This window comes from Brachionichthys hirsutus, chromosome 4, assembly GCF_040956055.1.
Source record: "Brachionichthys hirsutus isolate HB-005 chromosome 4, CSIRO-AGI_Bhir_v1, whole genome shotgun sequence".
Classification (NCBI taxonomy): Eukaryota; Metazoa; Chordata; class Actinopteri; order Lophiiformes; family Brachionichthyidae; genus Brachionichthys; species Brachionichthys hirsutus.
This window is the reverse complement of record NC_090900.1, coordinates 1,432,920-1,451,365: the sequence shown is the minus strand read 5'-3', so window position 1 is coordinate 1,451,365 and position 18,446 is coordinate 1,432,920. Positions and strand designations below refer to the sequence as shown.

Genomic DNA, 18,446 nt, shown 5'->3' with positions numbered 1-18,446 from the left:
GTCAGTCAAGTTTAAAGGCAGGCTTAAAAGCGAGAGCTCCGCGGCAGCCGCGTTCCGCCTGCGCGTTCTTAGTTCTGGATAAACGCGACACGCACGTAATCACAAAGCAGATGCGCGCAAACCCACGCGCGCTTTTCCTCGCGCGCGTCTCTCTTGAGGCGCGCTGAGGCTCCGCGTCGGATCTCAGCCGCACTCTGAAAGCCGACGGTAGGTGTCTTGTGCTATTTAACATTTAATTAAAATGTTTGTCGCATAACGAATTAGGTGTAAGAAAAAAGAATAATGTTTTTTTATTTTTATTTTAAAAAATATATATATAAAAAAATATTTTTTTTATTTTTTTACATTATGTCACCCGGATTTAGTTAAGACGGAAAGAAAGAAGGACATTGTGAAAACACGTGCGTGACATTTGTTATTCTGCAACTTATTATAATGCATTGATTTTATATTGATTATATAGCGCTTTTCAAGGCACCCATTTTTTTCCGGGAAGTTTTTTTGTGTGTGGGTCTATAAGATTTGAATTCCCTTCTTGTTATGAGCCCATGTTTGTATACTGTCTACCCACGGCTTCCTAAAGCATCCATTCGTGCTGCTGACGCATCTCTGCACTGATTTTGTGTTTGTTTTGAAATGTTCCTTTACAAATCTGCTCTATTTTAGCAGAATAAATTAATTTAGAGCCAAAAGTGAAATCGTCATGCCTGTGATTACATTTGTATTCCCTTGTTCAGGGAAAAAAATAGATGCTGTGTGGATCAAATGTTTGTTTGTCAAATATGAATTCATGGTCTGATATGTCACTCTCTGCAAACAGGATGGATGGATGGGTAGATGGATATAGATAATCCTGAGACTTTCATGTTCTTGAGATAAATGGCAATTAAAACTGTTCAGCCCAATTTATATTTACCTTCATTCTATCTCTCTTGAGACGGTCCTGTGCATCTTCTACATTAGTGTAACTGCAAAAATTAATTCAAGAAATATATTCGGGACATTCCGGGTCAATCCAAGTTAAAAACATATTTTCTTCTGACACTTTATATTGGCTGTAATTTTTCCAGCCAGACTTTGAGCCTCATTCGATATATCTGCCCTGAAAGGAAATGAACTGGAGCAAACCGTGAACACGAAGAGAGTTTATTATTCCAGAGCAGCCTCTGAGCCGGGCAGAAATGTTTGCTTTTATATGTTCAGGGGTTTGAGCTGAAAAGATGATACAATCAATGAAAGGATTCACAGCAATAGTGTCTGCAGTAAAACGAAAAAAAGAAATCCACTCATCTAAGACTTCAAAGGAAAACAGAGAAAGGCTGCTTTTAATGAACGTTAGTCAAGTAAAATTCATATTCTCACAAATTGAATTCCACAGGGTCAGGAATCATTAGCCTTAATTATTTGACACCATCCAGGTCATCTTTTGGGATGGAGGGCGGGGCGGGCAGCGGCTGGTCGGCCGAGCTCACCTCCCCCTGTGTGAACGGAAGCGGCTCGGGTCCGGTTTTTGAGGTGGTTCTGCAGAACGGCTCCTCCAGCAGCAGCCCCCAGTTCGTGGGCGTCGAGCTGCTGCAGTCCTACAAGCTGCTCGTCATCCCCTGCTACGTCCTGGTGGCGCTGGTGGGCGTCTTCGGCAACCACCTGCTCCTCTACGTCATCTGCCGCACCCGCAAGATGCACAACGTCACCAACTTCTTCATCGGGAACCTGGCCTTCTCCGACATGCTGATGTGCGCCACGTGCGTCCCCTTCACGCTGGCCTACGCCTTCAACCCGCACGGCTGGGTCTTCGGCCGCTTCATGTGCTACCTGGTCTACCTCATCCAGCCGGTGACCGTGTACGTGTCGGTCTTCACGCTTACCGCCATCGCCGTGGACAGGTAGGTTCGGCCCAGGTACCTGGAGGTCTGCGTGGAGTTCTGCAGAAGGGGGGGGGGCTTGAATGCATCACAAGGGACATGTTTTATTATCTCACCACCGGATTTCATCTGGATCGGATCCAGAATTAGATAAGGAAGAAATATACATTTTTCACATTGAAACTCAATTTATGGATTCAAAAATCTGTTACAAATACTCTGTAATTCACTTTTCATGATTGCTGTATAAAGAAACCAAGAACAACTGAGAACCTTCTGGTGCTGATCCAGATCACCGTGTGGACGGTGTAGATCCAGTTCGAATGGGAACGAGCAGCTTGGGGGAGGTCTGCGCTCTCTGAGCGCTTTTCTAGTTCACATCTACAAACAAACTAAATTTGAATTATATAATGCCATTCAAATTTCAAGTTAATGTCACCCTGTCTTGGGGCTCGGGGGGGTGATCAATGAGACGATTAGACTTTGAACGCTGCTCGCGACTCCACGCTCTGGCGCTCCCGTTAAACTTCGGAAGTCATTTCGGTCAGGAGAGACGAGTGAGAAGAGCGTCAACAACCGTCGGAAAGCATCTGAGGCTTCGCTGACATGGCGAGGTCATCTGGCTCCAGCAGCAGCAAGATAGCCCCTCCCACCAGACATCGGTGGCGGCGGCCGATGAGTCTGCTAAACCGGATACAATACAACATGGGCTGCGATGATGAAGAGGATCTGTGGATCGCATTTGGAACGCAATAACTTGTGAATTCTGCACGCCGTCTCCCCCCCAGTAACATCTGGATAAAATCTAAATCTTCGTCCTCCTCTTCGCAGATACTACGCCACAGTTCATCCTCTGAAGAAGCGCATCACCGTCCTGGCGTGCACCTACCTGCTCTCTGGGATCTGGCTGCTGTCCTGCGGTCTGGTGGCGCCGGCCGTGGCCCACACCTACCACGTGGAGTTCAAGAAGGAGGGCTTCGCCATCTGCGAGGAGTTTTGGATGGGCCAGGAGACGGAGCGGCTGGCGTACGCCTACAGCACCCTCTTCATCACCTACGTCCTGCCCCTGTCCGCGCTCTGCGCCTCGTACCTGTGCATCTCCGTCAAACTGCGCAACTGCGTCGCCCCGGGCCACCGCACGCAGAGCCAGGCCGCGGCTCAGCGCGTGCGCAAACGCAAAACCTTCCGGCTGGTGAGCCTGGTGGTGGCGGCCTTCGGCGTGTGCTGGATGCCCATCAGCGTGTTCAACGTGCTGCGCGACGTCGACATCCGCCTGATCGACAAGCGCTACTTCCTGCTCATCCAGCTGCTCTGTCACCTCTGCGCCATGAGCTCGTCGTGTTGCAACCCGTTCCTTTACGCGTGGCTGCACGACCGCTTCCGGGCCGAGCTCCGCAAAATGTTCACATGCCGCCGCCGCCGCCGCATCGGCATCTCGGTCAACAACTGCGCCACGGCGAGCGTGGCTTCGTGAAGCCCGCGTGGTTGGACACTGGAGGTCATCGCGCGTTGGTTGTAAGCGATGACCGTGGTGGTGGTTGTTTAAAAAAGAATGGATGAAAGCAAAAATGATGGAAAAGTTCCTTTTTGTTACCTCCGCCTGTGTTTATCTGTCTGTTAGCAACGTAACTCAAAAAGTTACAGACGGCTCGTCATGAAATTGTCATGAAATGTTGGGAATGTTACCAGAAACAGTCGATTACGTTTTACTGATGATCCAGAAGAGATCCTGGATTCTGGATCACTTTGAAATTTTCATTAACATTGCAGTAAATAGAGCTTCAAAATGTGTTCCTCAAAATCTCGGTTGATTATTGACTGTTTATGGGATTTGAGTCATGTAGGGTGGGGGTCTCTATCTCACCACAGAATTTTTACAATATATTATTTTTATTATATTTTTGCGATTGCAGATATTAATTTGTCAAAAAAAACAAACTATTTTTCTTGGACCCTTTCAATAATGTCTCTCTTAAAGGAGGTTCTGTTTCTGCTGCCTTCACCGAGACGCTGTGGAATAGTGGACAAACGGATTTGTTGTGTTTTCAAAAGCTCTGGATCTAGAATCCAGAAGAATCCACCGTCACTGAAAGTGTTGCTTTCAGTGAATAACTTCTAAACTAACAATGACATCAACGTGAATCCAGTTGCTAAATGTTTGTTTTCATGGTGAAGAATCCAAAAACAGAGATAAAATGTAGGACAATAATCTTTTGCGCAAATGACCATCGGGGGACTGAGCTGCTTGGCGGAGGTCTGCGCTCACCGAGAGCTTTTCTAGTTTATTTTCTCGTTTTCAACCCAATCGATCAATGCTTCACATCTCTACAACCTCATTTGCATATTTCTTGAAGGCGCTGCCGTCACATTGGATTGTAAAATTATAGATCTAACTTATCAATTCTGGAAGTCCCTTTCAAATTCTTGTATGAGCTTTTTTTCATATTTGGAACGTGCCATAAAAATCCTGTTTTAAGCGTGTCCTAAATGCATCACAGTGAAAGTTGTTCGCTCGGCGATGTGTTTGGCTTCTTTTCGATGTACAGTATATGAAATAAACGCAAGCACACACACAAAGAATCTGGTGAAGGATTAAGAGTCTTTATTTCGGATGAAGCCTTCGATCGCGTCTTTTGTTCGCTTCACACCGACTGCAGCTGCTTTTCACGGTGTTGAAGGACAAACGCTCGGAACAAGCTGCACATTCACAAAGGCGTCCAGAAAAACAAACAGAGGTAGCCGGAAAAACTCGCTCCAGTAAAACTGATAAAAAATAAGTTTGTTGAAGGCACAAGTTATAGTTCATTCATGTTGCTTTAATTATTCGACAAAGGCTTCGTTCGTTAGTGGAGTTTAAATACAAAGACGAGGCCGGCTGGGTTTTGCTGCTGCAGAGACGATTAACTGTTCCTCTGACGACTTTTTAATGACGTCTGGATTTGTAAAGTATTACGAATGGAACATCAACAGTTTTATTGCGTACCATTGCTCGCTAATACTTCACGGCGTGCACAAAAACTCAAATTGCTACCGTGTAATCCAGACTACACGTACGTTTTACGTACCGCTGGATTTCTAAGGACACTTCTTTGCAGCAAATAAAATAGGCACAATATTAATTTAAGGGCTGGACGACCAGCTTAAATTCAAATGTGGTGAGTCAAACGGAAGGCATGTTGATTGTCTAGTTAAAAACTATTCATAGTAACTATCAGCAAAGAAAATCAAGAGGATGCGCACCTGTAAAATAGACATTTCGCTTTTTTTCTGCGCTCATTAATAGTTATCACACGGATACATCTTATTGCAAATATATACTGTATACGTGAGGAATAGTCTTAACTCCTTAAGCTGTTGTGTAAACTCGTAACGTTTATGGAAGGTTACGCATTTGATAACACAAATAAGTTCAACAAAACGTAGCGTATAAAAGTTAAACAGCGAGAATAGCTTTCATTTGCATCATTAGCCGGCTAAATAAAGCTCGCGTTTCAACAAGTATAGATTATTAAGCCGTTACATTTATGTAACAAGTTATTTTATTATTTAAATGCTAATTTCTGTACCTTAGTGTCAAAACAAATGCATTTGCTTCCCTCTATATTTTATATTTATTTATACATTTTCCTGCATTCTTAGACAAATTTAACTGCAAAAACAAAAATTTACAAAAGTGCATATGCTCTCAGTGTGAAGACGATTGCGCCTCGACACCGAGCTCAGAACAAACATGGCCGCCTCCCTCGCCTCACATTGGTTTGGGAGCGTTGAGAGCTTGCAGGATGGCCGGCTTCTCGTCGATGACGCGCACCAGCAGGTTGTCGATGTATTCCTCCAGCTCGACGATCTTGGCGCTCTTCCTGGACAGGTCGGTTTGCTGCCTGACCACCATTGTGATCAGCTCCTCCTGCGTCAGCTGAGTGTACGGCCCACTTCCCACCGACTGTGGCGCCTGACGGGAGACAGGAGGCCACAATAAAACCTCTCACTCGAAAGGGATTCTCCGGATGAGATTTATTTGTTTAAAGTTATTTTTTTATAAAGTTCAAATTTCATGTGTCAATGCAAAATGGGTAATGAACATGTTTTATGTAAAGCAACACAGAAATACTCCTCCTGGAAACGCCAACATGGCCGTACCTGAATCCGCCCCGGCGCGCTGTCGCGGACCTTTATTTCCTTCACGGCGGGGTAGCCAACGGGTTGTTGGCTCTCGGCCGAGTTCATGGGCTTCACGGGGTGAGGCCTGAAAAGAAAGTGGAAGTCCTCATGATAAAACCCTCGAGAGATCACAGCGTGGAAGTAAACCAGAGCACGGACGTAACAGCAAGAATTACGCATGAGAGAAGAGCTTCCTGTAAATCAGCTCTGAAAATAACGAGTCATCTTCTTTAAATCATGAGTTACTGCCACAAGGTGATGAGAAACTCAGAATAAGGAGTCATTTATAATGAGAAACTTTCAATTCAACAATTTGGAATAATCAGTTCACCTAAATTGAGGGTTTTTTCGGAGGTGAGAAGAAACCGGAGAACCCGGAGAAAACCCGCAAGGACACGGGAAGAACATACAAACACCACGCAGATAGGACTCGAACCCGGTACCTTCTTGCTGTGAGCGGACAGCGCTAACCATTACGCCACCGTGCCACCCTTTTAATGATATGTTATTTTCTCATTTTCACTAAACCTTCTCATGATTTACATTCATCTCTTTCTTCCATCACATTTGGCAAAAATCCGCTTCCATGGCGATCAAACAACTCAATCTACTGTTTTGCCGAAGTTCCAAAACTCTCTCCAAAATTCAGATTTGAATGCAAAAAAAAGAGAAACTTTGCAAAGAAATCAGAAGCTTTCAAACCAGCCACACCCAAGGCGAACCCCCCCCCCCCCCCCCAACACCTTATCTGCCTCCACACGACAACGACAGCGAGATGCGTGACGTCCGGATCAACGGCCTGATCGGTCTCACCTGCGTGGAGTAAAAGATAAACCACCTCCATTGCTACTCTGTGCAGTGGCTTGCGGCGCCTCAGAGGGAGACCCCCACGCCCTCATCCTTCCAGACAAATCTCCCGCCTGAGGTTCCGGTTCCTCCATGACGACCTCCAGGGGCTCGAAGGAGGTCACGGGAGAGAAGGCAGGAAAGGGTCCGGCTCCAAACAGATCCTCTTGTCCATACGTCAGGCTTTGTGTTTTCAAATCTGCCTGGGGACTTGGGGCGTTGGGCTCGTTGGCGACGCCTCTTGGGGAGAAGCCCTGCTTATCCGGGGCTGGGGTTGTGGGTGGAAGACCCTGACTTGACCTCTGAGAGTTTGTTCTTTGGAAAGCAGGATCCTCGCCTTTCCCCCTGGATTCAGCGGCTCTGTTTGAGTCGTTGCTATTAAAACTAGAGAATGGATCCGTCGGTCTCTCTTGATTAAAAATGCTATCAAGATCTTCTGCCGTCATTCCCTGATCTACCTCTTGGTTCTGCTTCACGTGTGCCCACGGATCTTTGGAGATAAGACCCGCAGTAGGAAACGGGTCAAACTCTGCGAAGTGTTCCTGCATCTGCCTGCCTGTCTTATCTGTGCTGCTCATTCCTGAACTCGACGACGGCTGGATGCTGCCGCTCATGTGTTTTTCAGAGACAGCGTTTGGCGTGCTGGAATGTACTTGTTTTTCCGGCTCTGCGCCGACTGTCCTTTGTCTAGGAATGGGTGCCTCTTGGTTCACAGTGAGCTGCACACTTCTTTTATCATCTGGTTTTGCTGTATCCCTGTGACCAATGCCAGCTAGTCTGGGTGAAAGTGTTGGGGGCGACACCTTTGCGGCTCCGTCCCTGGATCTAACCGAGAGGCTTTCTTTGTTCAATGCATCCGTTTTCGCGGGTCCTGGGACCACAGGTGGATTGGACCTCATGGCAGACTGGTGGTCAATGTTCGGGCTGTGCCTTTGAGTGGAGTCGGGTCGAGGTGTGAGGGCTATTTTCTTTTTTGGTGGCAAAGGCTTGGGCTCCTGATTGAATGTCTGAGTATTCCTCGGAGCAGGACTCTCCTGTGGGAGTGAAGACCGAAGACCAGGTCTGGGCGGCACGGGCCCATCCACACTCATCTCTTGACTCAGAAACTCTGGTGGACTGTCCCTGTGTTTCTGACTGACTTCAGCAATGATGTGGTCCCATCGCGTTTGCCCTTGCACTCCGTGTCTCTTTTGAGGAAATAAGGATTCGTAATCAGGAAGTGGCAAGGACATTTTCTTGCCTTGCTCTAATCCATTTTCCTCTACATATACTGGGTTGTTGATGTTCCTCACAGCAGTGTGACTTCCTCCATTTTGGGTCCCAGGTACCAGAGAAGAAGGCATGGGGGCCCTTTTCTTTTTATCTGCCATTGTCGGAGAAGACCCCACAGATGACAAATTCTCGGTGCTGCCTCGAGGGGAACCAGACAGGTCTGGCGGAGCCAAGGAGGAGTGGAGGGTGGAGAAAGTATCAGGGGACTCAGATGGGACCCTAGAGAGGGGGGGCTCTGAGGTTGCTGGGGAAGGACACGGCTGGCTGGGGGTTTGGCATTCAGGGGGTTCCGACTCCAGAGATTTAGCCAATCTGCCAAAGAGCGAAAATATTGACCATCACTTTTCCTTAACTCATTTCCACCAATGTACAACCCGTCACCAGTTCAACTAGCTTCACCTGTGCAACTTCACGCAACGTAGCCCTAAAACGGTTAACACTTCAAAAGTATTTCCTAAGTCCACACTAGACCAGGGCGCAAAAATGTCCACGGTTCCACGTCACTGACAAACGGACAGACTGAAGAATCCCGAGTCCGGCCAGTTTCTATTTTTAGCTATCACATCTTAAGAACCTTCATCTGGTCAATATGGAAATACTTCTAAATGACATTTTTGCTTTAAAATTGTATCCCGCATTTTTAGGGAGTCTAAAAGGGCTTCAAATCAAACACATTAGGAAGATTAAAATGACCCAAACACATTTAAATGACCTCATCTACGACACAGAAAACAGCCTTTAGAATGTAAACCCCCTTTAAATCAATGACAACAGCAAGAACAAACCGCTCACCATTATGATTCAAATATGAAAAATCCGATCGAAATCCAAATGGAAAATATCTCAAAGCAAAGCAGGAGAGGCTGCAGCTCGGCCACTCTTTACGAGCTCAACGCGCTACCTGTTCCAATACATCCGACAAGCCTCACAAGCCACGCCCAGGTTTCCACCCGAAGAGAGACCAAACCGCTCAAACCGGTCCATCGCCCAATGGGCGGACTCAAAGACAGCGGTTACGTCAACGCCAAGGGAAACGGGGGGGAAAGGGGAGGAACATTCTGACAGTCGTCAAACTTGATGTTGGATGAAACTGAATATTCGGAATGTGCTCTTCCGTGTACACAAATTTAAAAAAAAGAAGCAGTGTGGTCAGTTTCACTCACCTGGAGGTGAACATTGAATTCCAGTCAATCCGAGTGAAAGACAAGCGCCGCTAACAACGCCATCCCTTAACAGCACGACTTTCACACAGCATTAGAAGTGCAAACGAGAGCAGGTCCTACCTGGGCTTCACTGCAGACACTTTGGCGGCGCGGTTGAGGACCAGCATGGCGGAGGGGCTTTGTGGGTTGAGGCCGGACTTCTGCGGATCGACCGAGCCAACCTGAGCATCGGCGTTGAACGGGATGTCCTCGAATGGGTTGGAGGCGCGGTGGGAGACGAGCTGACTGGGAGCGCGTGGCTCGGCTTGAGGGGCTACCTCCTTGGCTTGTTTATGTACCTCCTCCTCCTCCTTTCTCTCGTCCTTCTTTCGGATCATCCCAAACAGGGACGTCAGCCTCTCGCTCATGGAGGTCTCCTCCTGCCGTTTCTGCTCCTCTGCTTTGCGCCGCTCCTCTTCAAACCTCTGGAGTTCTGCTGCTTCCAGCTTCCTGCGCCGATCCTCTTGCTCTTTCCTCTCTTCCTCCTCTTCCTCCCTCTGCTTCTTCCTCCTCGCTTCATCTTCAAGGACGCGTCTCCTCATCACCTGTTCCTCTTGGTATCTGCGCTCTTCTTCTTCCTGCAGTCTCCTGGCATGGTCCCTGTACTTCTCCTCGTCCTCCAGTCTCTTCGCCTCTGCCATGCGTCTCTCGTTAGCCTGCCTTCTCTCCTCCTCCTCTTGATGGCGCTGTTGCTCCACTGTTGAACTATCCGACTCTACCCGTATGGTGGGAAAAGAAGGATCCGCATTCACAGTCAGTTTGGGGACATCCTCCACAGATCCTTGGCCCGAGCTGTTCAGACTGAGACTGGATCCGCTTTTAGACTCCGCCTCTTCAGCGTAGACGTGGCTGCCATTGACGCAGAGGCTGTTCTGGTCGTTGTTACTCTTATTGGAGCGACCCAGCAGGGAGAACGCACCCAGAGACACCTTGCTGTCAGAGCTGCCTGTTCTCTTGTGTCCCAGGAATTTGAATTTGTTTTTAACTGCGGGGAGGGAGGGGGGGGGGGGGGGGGTAGAGAGCGAAGTCTGATGTCATTGTTTACATGCAAAACATCAGCATTTCACTAGCATTGTGCAGCAAAGGTGAGAAAGACCTGTCGAGGCAAGTACAAACTGTGCATGGAAAGGTTACCTTGAGGAGATTCTACGTTGAGGCCAGAAGAGCGGCTACCGCTACGCGAGGAATTCTTCTCAGGAAGAGTTCCCAGTGTAGACATGGACTTGGAGATGTTGCGTTCCAAGTTGGACTTCGGCGTAAACAGCGCTTTGAGCTTAGATTTCTTCTTTGCTCCTGGAGTCTGATTGAGCGACTGTGCATCAGCCTCCGGGTCGCTGTCCGTAAGGACCTGGCTGACGGAGGGAACGATGGCGGAGGCGGAGTCAGAGAAGCCGTCCTTCTTCTTCCCACGGACTTTGTCCTTGATCTTGGAGATGCGGGAGCGCGGTTTGTCCTTCATGGAAAGGTCAAACATGCTGGCTGACATGTTGTTTCTCATAAACTGGATATCTAGCAGGACCTCCCCTCTTGGCTTGTCCTCTTTTCCACTCTTGTCCACCAGCGTGAACCAACTGCAGAGACAACAGACAAAATTAATTGCATGTTTCAGACGGAATCCTCGCAAGACGATGGGAACTTCCTGGGAATAAATGACAGGCTTTATTTCATACCTGGCTTTCTTGCTCATTATGTTGCCATAACCCCCCCCCCCCCCCTCCCCAGTTTCATCAGGTAATTTATCCTCATATTCATTTTCCCAGCGTAATAAAGTACATACCGATAGTGTGAGACATTATTCCCTGCCTTTGTCTCGGGATAAACATGGGTCTACAATTTATGATGCTGGTTGATTAAAAACAAACATTAATATCAATGTACATTGACATTTCTAATCAAACATTTAAAACTGCTCGTCATACGAAATAAATAATAATGATTTAATAACGAAATGAAATTCCTTCACTATTTAGGTACAGTGGTACCTCTGCTTACGAATGTCTCTACATCCGAAAGTTTCAGGTTACGAAGTTTCTGAATGGGAAAATATTGCCTCTCGTTACGGAGGCGTTTCAGGCTACGAAGTCAAAAATAGCTGCTCGTAGCTGCTCTGCCATTGGCTATCGCCTAAAATCTGCCTGGCAACCCGTTGCGTATGCGTGTATCCCAGCATGCTATTCGTGTCCCCCTCGTGTCACCCGGAAAAAGTGTTGACAAGTCGGGCTATTGCTCATTATGATGACGTCTGCCTCGCACATTGACGGATTGTCAAAAGCCGGCAAAAGCAGACGTCATTGGATCAGTTTTTCAAGAAACGCGAGGCAGAAAACACCGCAAAGGACCAGTAAACAAAGAGGACAAAAAGTAACAGCTAACAGGTAGATTAATATTTAAAAAAAATATCATAATGTAGCGTCCGTCGGACGCTGGAATAAGCACACGACGGGTAACTCTCCCTAACTCCCGCAGCTCTCCCGTTCTCCTCCTCCTCCTCGCGGCACCCCCACATGCACACCGCCCCTCCTCCCTGGATGCCTTTGCGGACTCTCTGCAGCGTAGGAATAATGAACACTCCTAAAACATGAACCGTTACAATACTTTTGCGGGGCTTGGAACGGATTAGTGCATTTACATTCAAAATGCGTCTCTACTTACGAAGTTTTCACGTTACGAAGCTAGTCCCAGAACGGATTAAATTCGTAAGTAGAGGTACCACTGTAATTATTTTTCCCATTTGTGCCAGTGGGAGGATTTGCTTCCGTTAACGAAGGAACACGGTCAGAGTATTTTTAACGTGTTATTTTACATACTAGTGCAGAATCACTAAAACTAAGATCAAATGACATTCAATGCAGGTGCAAATAAAGACCCGACGCGTGTTAGCATGCTAACTGCTACCTGCTAGACCTGAGACTGGTGAGTGTCATTCACCAGATGAACAGTTTGTTCCACTTCCTGTTTGCAGTAACATGGCAACCATGATAACGCCTGACTGTTTATACCCCCCCCCCCCCCATCACGTCTTCTCTTTTGCACAGGATCAGCACCAACCGGGGGAATGGTAGGTATGTCCTAGAAAGCCCTGCCAAATCCCGCTATTGGTTTCCAGATCGTAGACGCTTTGTGTTCGTAATTAGAGCGTCGCTATTATTAGATCCACTAATGCTGCAGCAGAACCGCCCTTTACGGCAGGAATTTCCCCTTTTATTTAGTTCCACCCGAGAGCTCTCCGACTGTCAACAGCACTGAGGACGCAGAGTCCTCGACACCAACTTCACCTTTTTGAGCTCGGATAAGATTTGGCGGTTGCGTGGACGCCCATGTTTGTTTTTCCGGTCCGAGAGATCTCGATGAGTTTGCTTAAAATCTTGGACTGATCTTTGGTCTCTGAGAACAGATTGTCGATTGACCTTTCACCTTCTTCCTCATGCCGCTGCACCTAAAAGTAATGGCCCTACGATATGTTGCCGCCGAAATGAAAACCTGCCCACTAGAATGTGAAATCAACTTTTGTTGGCTCATTATTAGTTCAAGGAAGTTCAAAGAAAAATAGTTTTGCCTTTAAAACAATTTCTGTTTGTGTTTTAACAACAGTGCTGGCACAGGTACGTCGGCCCCACGGCGTTAATCACTTTAATGCCGTTAATAATTAAACTGCAAAGCAATTACGTCCTCTCTCGTCAACCCCCCCCCCCCCCCACACACACACACAAACACACATTTACTGATTTTTTAAAAAGATAACAAATATTGCAGAATCCTCCACCTTTTAACTCTTTGAGTGCCATTCACGTCTAAAGAAGTTTTTTTTTCTAACCCTGACATTGAAATCTGCTTCTCTTCAACGGCCAATAACTCCGGAATTAAAAACGGTAGGAATGCACTTTCTTTTTATGATGAAAGATGTGACCTTTCATCTTTCATTTGGTACATTGGGTGTACTATAGTCATAGTAAAGAATATTCTGTGCGGCTTGTAAAACCCTGGCACTCAATGAGTTAAGAGATAAGCTATGGAACGCTTAACTAACTCACTCCATTTACATAAAACACGCAGCAATGAGTTTTCTACTGCAGCATGATTTTTCGTGTCGTGTTTGCTCGGTCCCTGGAAGCGAACCAACATTCCTCAAAGACTCTCCGACGTGCAGGGAGGTGCTGAACAGCGCCCGATGTCCTGAACGTTACGCTGAGCGATTCAAACATGCCGCGTTACCAAGCCAGCCAAGACAAACAATGCCTAACTACATTTTAGCCCAAGGACAGAGCGATCGCACGCTCTCATTGCAGTCAGGAAGCTGCTGGTTGTTCTCTTGTCCGTGGGGAAAACAGCAGGGAAAGCTCCACAGCTGACGACCCGCAGGACAACGGCCTTGCTGTGGCTGTTTCCAGACGGTGCATGTTCTCTCCTGTCGGCACAGAATCAAACCGCTGGACAGGTTCCCCCGGGTATAACATTTAAACGCGTAATTATTCTCCGAGTCGATACCAGTGTCAATACTGAGGAATATATTTAGATTCCCAGAGGATATTGGCCGGGGTCGTGTTACAGCCAGTTCCTTGTTCCGCTGCTCACATCCTGATTCTCATCTTGGTTTTAGGAAAGTCAGGTTTGGATTTCTCTCTTTGCGAGATAAATATTGAATCCCAACAAATGAAAACGACTTCGGAGAACTGGCTCTGCAACATCTGGGCTTGATCCGATGCTGTAGCGAAATAATTACTCTATCGGCCAAATATTGAGCGTCACGGGGGCTGACTGTTAGGATTTATCGCCTTCTGCTGTAAAAACTAGTCCAAATCGATGTCAATTGAATTAATCCATATTTAGTCAAGCTAATTTTTTTAATTAACAGTGAAATCGTGGAAACAAGCAGCAGATTGACAGATAGTGAATCCTCATGGCTGTGAATAATCCATTATCTGGAACACATTAGATGTGAAATAAAATGCACTCAAGCCAAAGCTCAAAATACTTTAACTGCCTGATTGTAATAAAAAGCCATTAAACAGTTAGATGATTATATTTATGCCTCACATAACTCTGATATGTGGCCCTATGATGCGGTGGAATAACAAAGCCTTGCACGTCACAGCCCATATCGGCAGAGAGGCAGGAGAGTAATGGAACACCGCAGGCTCCAGGGTGAACGCGGTAACACCCAACGAGTGGCCTGCATGCAGCGCGCCGGAGAGGAGACTGCAGAGTGTCGAAGGCGAGGAGCGACCTCTGCTAGAAAAGGGTCGAAATGACTGCGCAAACAAAAGATAACATTAAAGATATGACTGTAAAACAAAAACAAGTGGGCGAGGTCATCCTGGCGCTGCGTCAAGGCGCGTCTTCACCAAAGGTCATACGTTAGGAGAGGATTTAACAAGCCCTGATTCTTTTATTTATAACTCCTAACAGGGAGCGTTGGTGTCCCCGTTCACAAACAATGTGCTGCTTCGCCTCCTCGCACGCCCAAATCACCAGCGTGACGTCAAACCGCCGCACAGGTTCGAACAGACGTGGGGAGCGAGCGGATTCAGCGCGCGCTCGATGACACACGCAATGTTTCCATTCCATCGTCGTGAAATCACTCGACTCCGACCGAGAGGGACGGACGGGGCGGCAGGCTGGGAACGGAATAGTCTCGGACGGCGTTCCCGCCATCACCGCACATTCTGCTCCTTCCTCGCAGACACTGATAACAGGCGGGCGGTGGAGAGAGTCCAGAACGACGTGTCCCTGCTTTAATGGAGCGAGTGTGGCGAAAGGGAATCGGCGTACTCGAGCTGCTCCTCGGCACCGAAGCGTGATCGGGCGAGGAGGACGAAACACCCGAGAGGCGATGAAATATTGATGAGTCCATCGAGGGACGCTCTTAAAACACAGTGGTTCACCCTAATTAACACTCTATCACTCCAAATGAGTTTAAAACGGAGCAGTACATATTATGTGTCTTTTTAATTATTGTTATTTTGCATCTGTGGAGTAATTTATTTGTATTTGTATTGTTAAGTCGATTTATGTACAAAGGACTTTCAACGGAAACAAGACCGCAAGGGCTTTTTAGAAATGCTCCTCTTAGACAGGATGTTTGACTGTACTTGTACTGTAATACATGCTACTGTGTGACTGTACTTGTACTGTAATACATGCTACTGTGCGACTGTACTTGTACTGTAATACATGCTACTGTGTGACTGTACTTGTACTGTAATACATGCTCCTGTTTGACTGTACTTGTACTGTAATACATGCTACTGTTTGACTGTACTTGTACTGTAATACATGCTACTGTGTGACTGTACTTGTACTGTAATACATGCTACTGTTTGACTGTACTTGTACTGTAATACATGCTACTGTGTGACTGTACTTGTACTGTAATACATGCTACTGTTTGACTGTACTTGTACTGTAATACATGCTACTGTGCGACTGTACTTGTACTGTAATACATGCTACTGTGTGACTGTATTTGTACTGTAATACATGCTACTGTGTGACTGTACTTGTACTGTAATACATGCTACTGTGTGCCTGTACTCGTACTGTAATACATGCTACTGTGTGACTGTACTCGTACTGTAATACATGCTACTGTGTGACTGTACTCGTACTGTAATACATGCTACTGTGTGACTGTACTTGTACTGTAATACATACTACTGTGTGACTGTACTTGTACTGTAATACACACTACTGTGTGACTGTACTTGTACTGTAATACATGCTACTGCGTGACTGTACTTGTACTGTAATACATGCTACTGCGTGACTGTACTTGTACTGTAATACATGCTACTGTGTGACTGTACTTGTACTGTAATGCATGCTACTGTGTGACTGTACTTGTACTGTAATACATGCTACTGTGTGACTGTACTTGTACTGTAATGCATGCTACTGTGTGACTGTACTTGTACTGTAATACATGCTACTGTGTGACTGTACTTGTACTGTAATGCATGCTACTGTGTGACTGTACTTGTACTGTAATACATGCTACTGTGTGACTGTACTTGTACTGTAATACATGCTACTGTGTGACTGTACTTGTACTGTGATACATGCTACTGCGTGACTGTACTTGTACTGTAATACATGCTACTCTGACTGTACTTGTACTGTAATACATGCTACTCTGACTGTACTTGTACTGTAATACATGCTACTGCGTGCCTGTACTTGTACTGTAATACATGCTACTGTGTGACTGTACTTGTACTGTAATACATGCTACTGTGTGACTGTACTTGTACTCGAACATTCTATCTAATAACTATATTCATCATCATCAGTGGAAATCTCATCAGCGTTGGTGGAAAGGAAACCACCAAGTAATCGGATTACTAAGACACAATATCTTAGGAAGAGAGTGTCTGAGCGTGAAACCCAAACCCCAGTGCAGCCGGAGGGCGCCGTGGAGCCTTCATGGAGGATCCACTGGATCTCTTAAAGCTTAAAACCACTTTGATGTGGACTTCAGAGGAACTCTTTCTTCCCACAACCTGAAACTCAAAGAGAACACCTGATCTGACGTCACACCGGTCACTTACTCTGTCTTCTTGCGACCTTGGTTGTCATGGAGACCCAGCAGGTTGACCACGGCCTGACCCATGAACTTGTCGAGCCCCACGTGGGCGCGGTGCATGATGGTGACGCTCAGCGTGCAGCGCTCCGCGTTGCCCGGGTGGAACAGCGGCAGGTCGAACGAAGCCTCCTCCTTCCACACCGGCTCCACGCTCCTCTCGGCCACCGAGGTGGAAAACTTGTCTTTGGCCACCTGGATGATGGCGTAGGAGTCGCTGGTGCCATTCTTGCCCTTGGCCCGGAGGCTTCGAGCCTGGTGCACCGTTACCTGGACGCTCGTAGGGAACCACTGCTGGCTCTGGTCGGCCAGAGACATCGTGAAAGTCCGTTAAGCTTCGGCAAAAAAACGAAGCCGGAGTAGGTTACGAGATGGCCTCTTCCTGAACTCGGCTCGGTCCTCCGCCGCTTCGGGTTTTAGGTTACCGCGCTTAAGTGAGACCAGGAAGCGCACTTTGCTCACGTCGTTGTACTCCTCCTCCTCCTCCTCCTCTTCGTCGCTTTGTAGATAAGCCTCGAGTTGAGTTAGCCACTCAGCTAAGGCTGCTACTAGCCTCTACAACCAAAACAGGACGCAACTAGCTCCTCTGAGAGGCTCTCATGACAGCGCTCGGCTTGTTTTGCCTTCCCCAAGTAAATAAGCGTTCACTTCCGTGTTGTGTACAAGGTCCCACCCCCATATTCTTTATACTGTTCACCGATTGGTCGATAATTCAACCTTTTTTTATAGGCAGCTCGTGATTGGACAATAGAGTAGGAAGGCGTTGATAAGTCATGCACCATTAAACTGCTTTATAAAACAACATTTTTATTATTTTTAATAAATTGCTGTCTTGACTTATCTTGAAAATGTCAAGACAAGTTTTTTTTTTTATCGTTTTGCATCAACAATTGCAGATTCTTTTCAAGAGAATATGACAAAACACAACTGATCAAATGAGTTCAGCTGTTGTTTTTTGCTTTGTTGGTTTGTGTGAGTTTCAATGCAGCTCGTAGAGTTTAACAAACATTTAGTTTCCTGCAACTTGGACATTCATTGTAAAATCATAAATATTGATTCAGAGGCTATTTGGGCGCGAATGACTGGAGCCTGAACCTGGTCATAAAGGGTCGGTGTTCATGTTTAGATTTCTTTCCATGGGAGGAAAATAAGTCACAGTCACATGTTTGCTTCCATGTCCTGAACACACTGCTTTTAGGGGCCGATCCAAAAGAGGATATGCATCAGTGTGTACATCAGACTGACCATGGGAAAGAACCCAAAGGTAGAAGCATACGGAACGTAAATGGTTTCACTGCACTTCCTCCTGCTGAACAATGGGAAAAGCAGTGGCAATGAGGTGAATAGCACAGACACTGTTTCCTGTTAATGTAATTTCCTGCATTGCAAATGTCAGAAGTCAGAGGCTTTTGTAAAAACACTGAAGAACTTGAAGGCAGTGTTCTGTCTGAATCATTTAAACAGCTTGAGCTGCGTGCGGTGATATGTTTGGTTCAGTATACTCCTCCAAAGTGAAATCCTAATAAA

The 18,446-nt window shown here is 46.6% G+C and overlaps 2 protein-coding genes across 2 annotated transcripts; one reads left to right on the top strand and one right to left on the bottom strand.

Annotated features, from left to right (window-relative positions):
• Positions 1 to 1,431: 1,431 nt before the first annotated feature.
• On the top strand, positions 1,432 to 3,336 carry prlhr2a (prolactin releasing hormone receptor 2a). Its single transcript, XM_068760751.1, has 2 exons — positions 1,432 to 1,883; positions 2,694 to 3,336. Exons 1-2 carry the CDS (start codon positions 1,432 to 1,434, stop codon positions 3,334 to 3,336), a joined length of 1,095 nt encoding a protein of 364 aa, XP_068616852.1.
• Positions 3,337 to 4,449: 1,113 nt separating this feature from the next.
• rab11fip1a (RAB11 family interacting protein 1 (class I) a) lies at positions 4,450 to 17,237 on the bottom strand. Its single transcript, XM_068738356.1, has 6 exons — positions 16,888 to 17,237; positions 10,478 to 10,914; positions 9,425 to 10,328; positions 6,837 to 8,453; positions 6,003 to 6,108; positions 4,450 to 5,814 (listed from the first exon to the last, which is right to left on the bottom strand). Exons 1-6 carry the CDS (start codon positions 17,235 to 17,237, stop codon positions 5,611 to 5,613), a joined length of 3,618 nt encoding a protein of 1,205 aa, XP_068594457.1. The 3' UTR covers positions 4,450 to 5,610.
• Between the last annotated feature and the right edge of the window lie 1,209 nt (positions 17,238 to 18,446).

Bases quoted from the DNA above. Each gene is read 5' to 3' on its own strand.
- prlhr2a (XM_068760751.1), top strand. From the start codon at position 1,432: ATGGAGGGCGGGGCGGGCAGCGGCTGGTCGGCCGAGCTCACCTCCCCC. The intron at 1,884-2,693 runs GTAGGTTCGGCC...TCCTCTTCGCAG, and splicing joins ACCGCCATCGCCGTGGACAG to ATACTACGCCACAGTTCATC.
- rab11fip1a (XM_068738356.1), bottom strand. From the start codon at position 17,237: ATGTCTCTGGCCGACCAGAGCCAGCAGTGGTTCCCTACGAGCGTCCAG. The intron at 8,454-9,424 runs GTAGGACCTGCT...GCTCTTTGGCAG, and splicing joins GTGTCTGCAGTGAAGCCCAG to ATTGGCTAAATCTCTGGAGT. The intron at 6,109-6,836 runs GTGAGACCGATC...CTTTCTTTTCAG, and splicing joins TTATCTTTTACTCCACGCAG to GCCTCACCCCGTGAAGCCCA.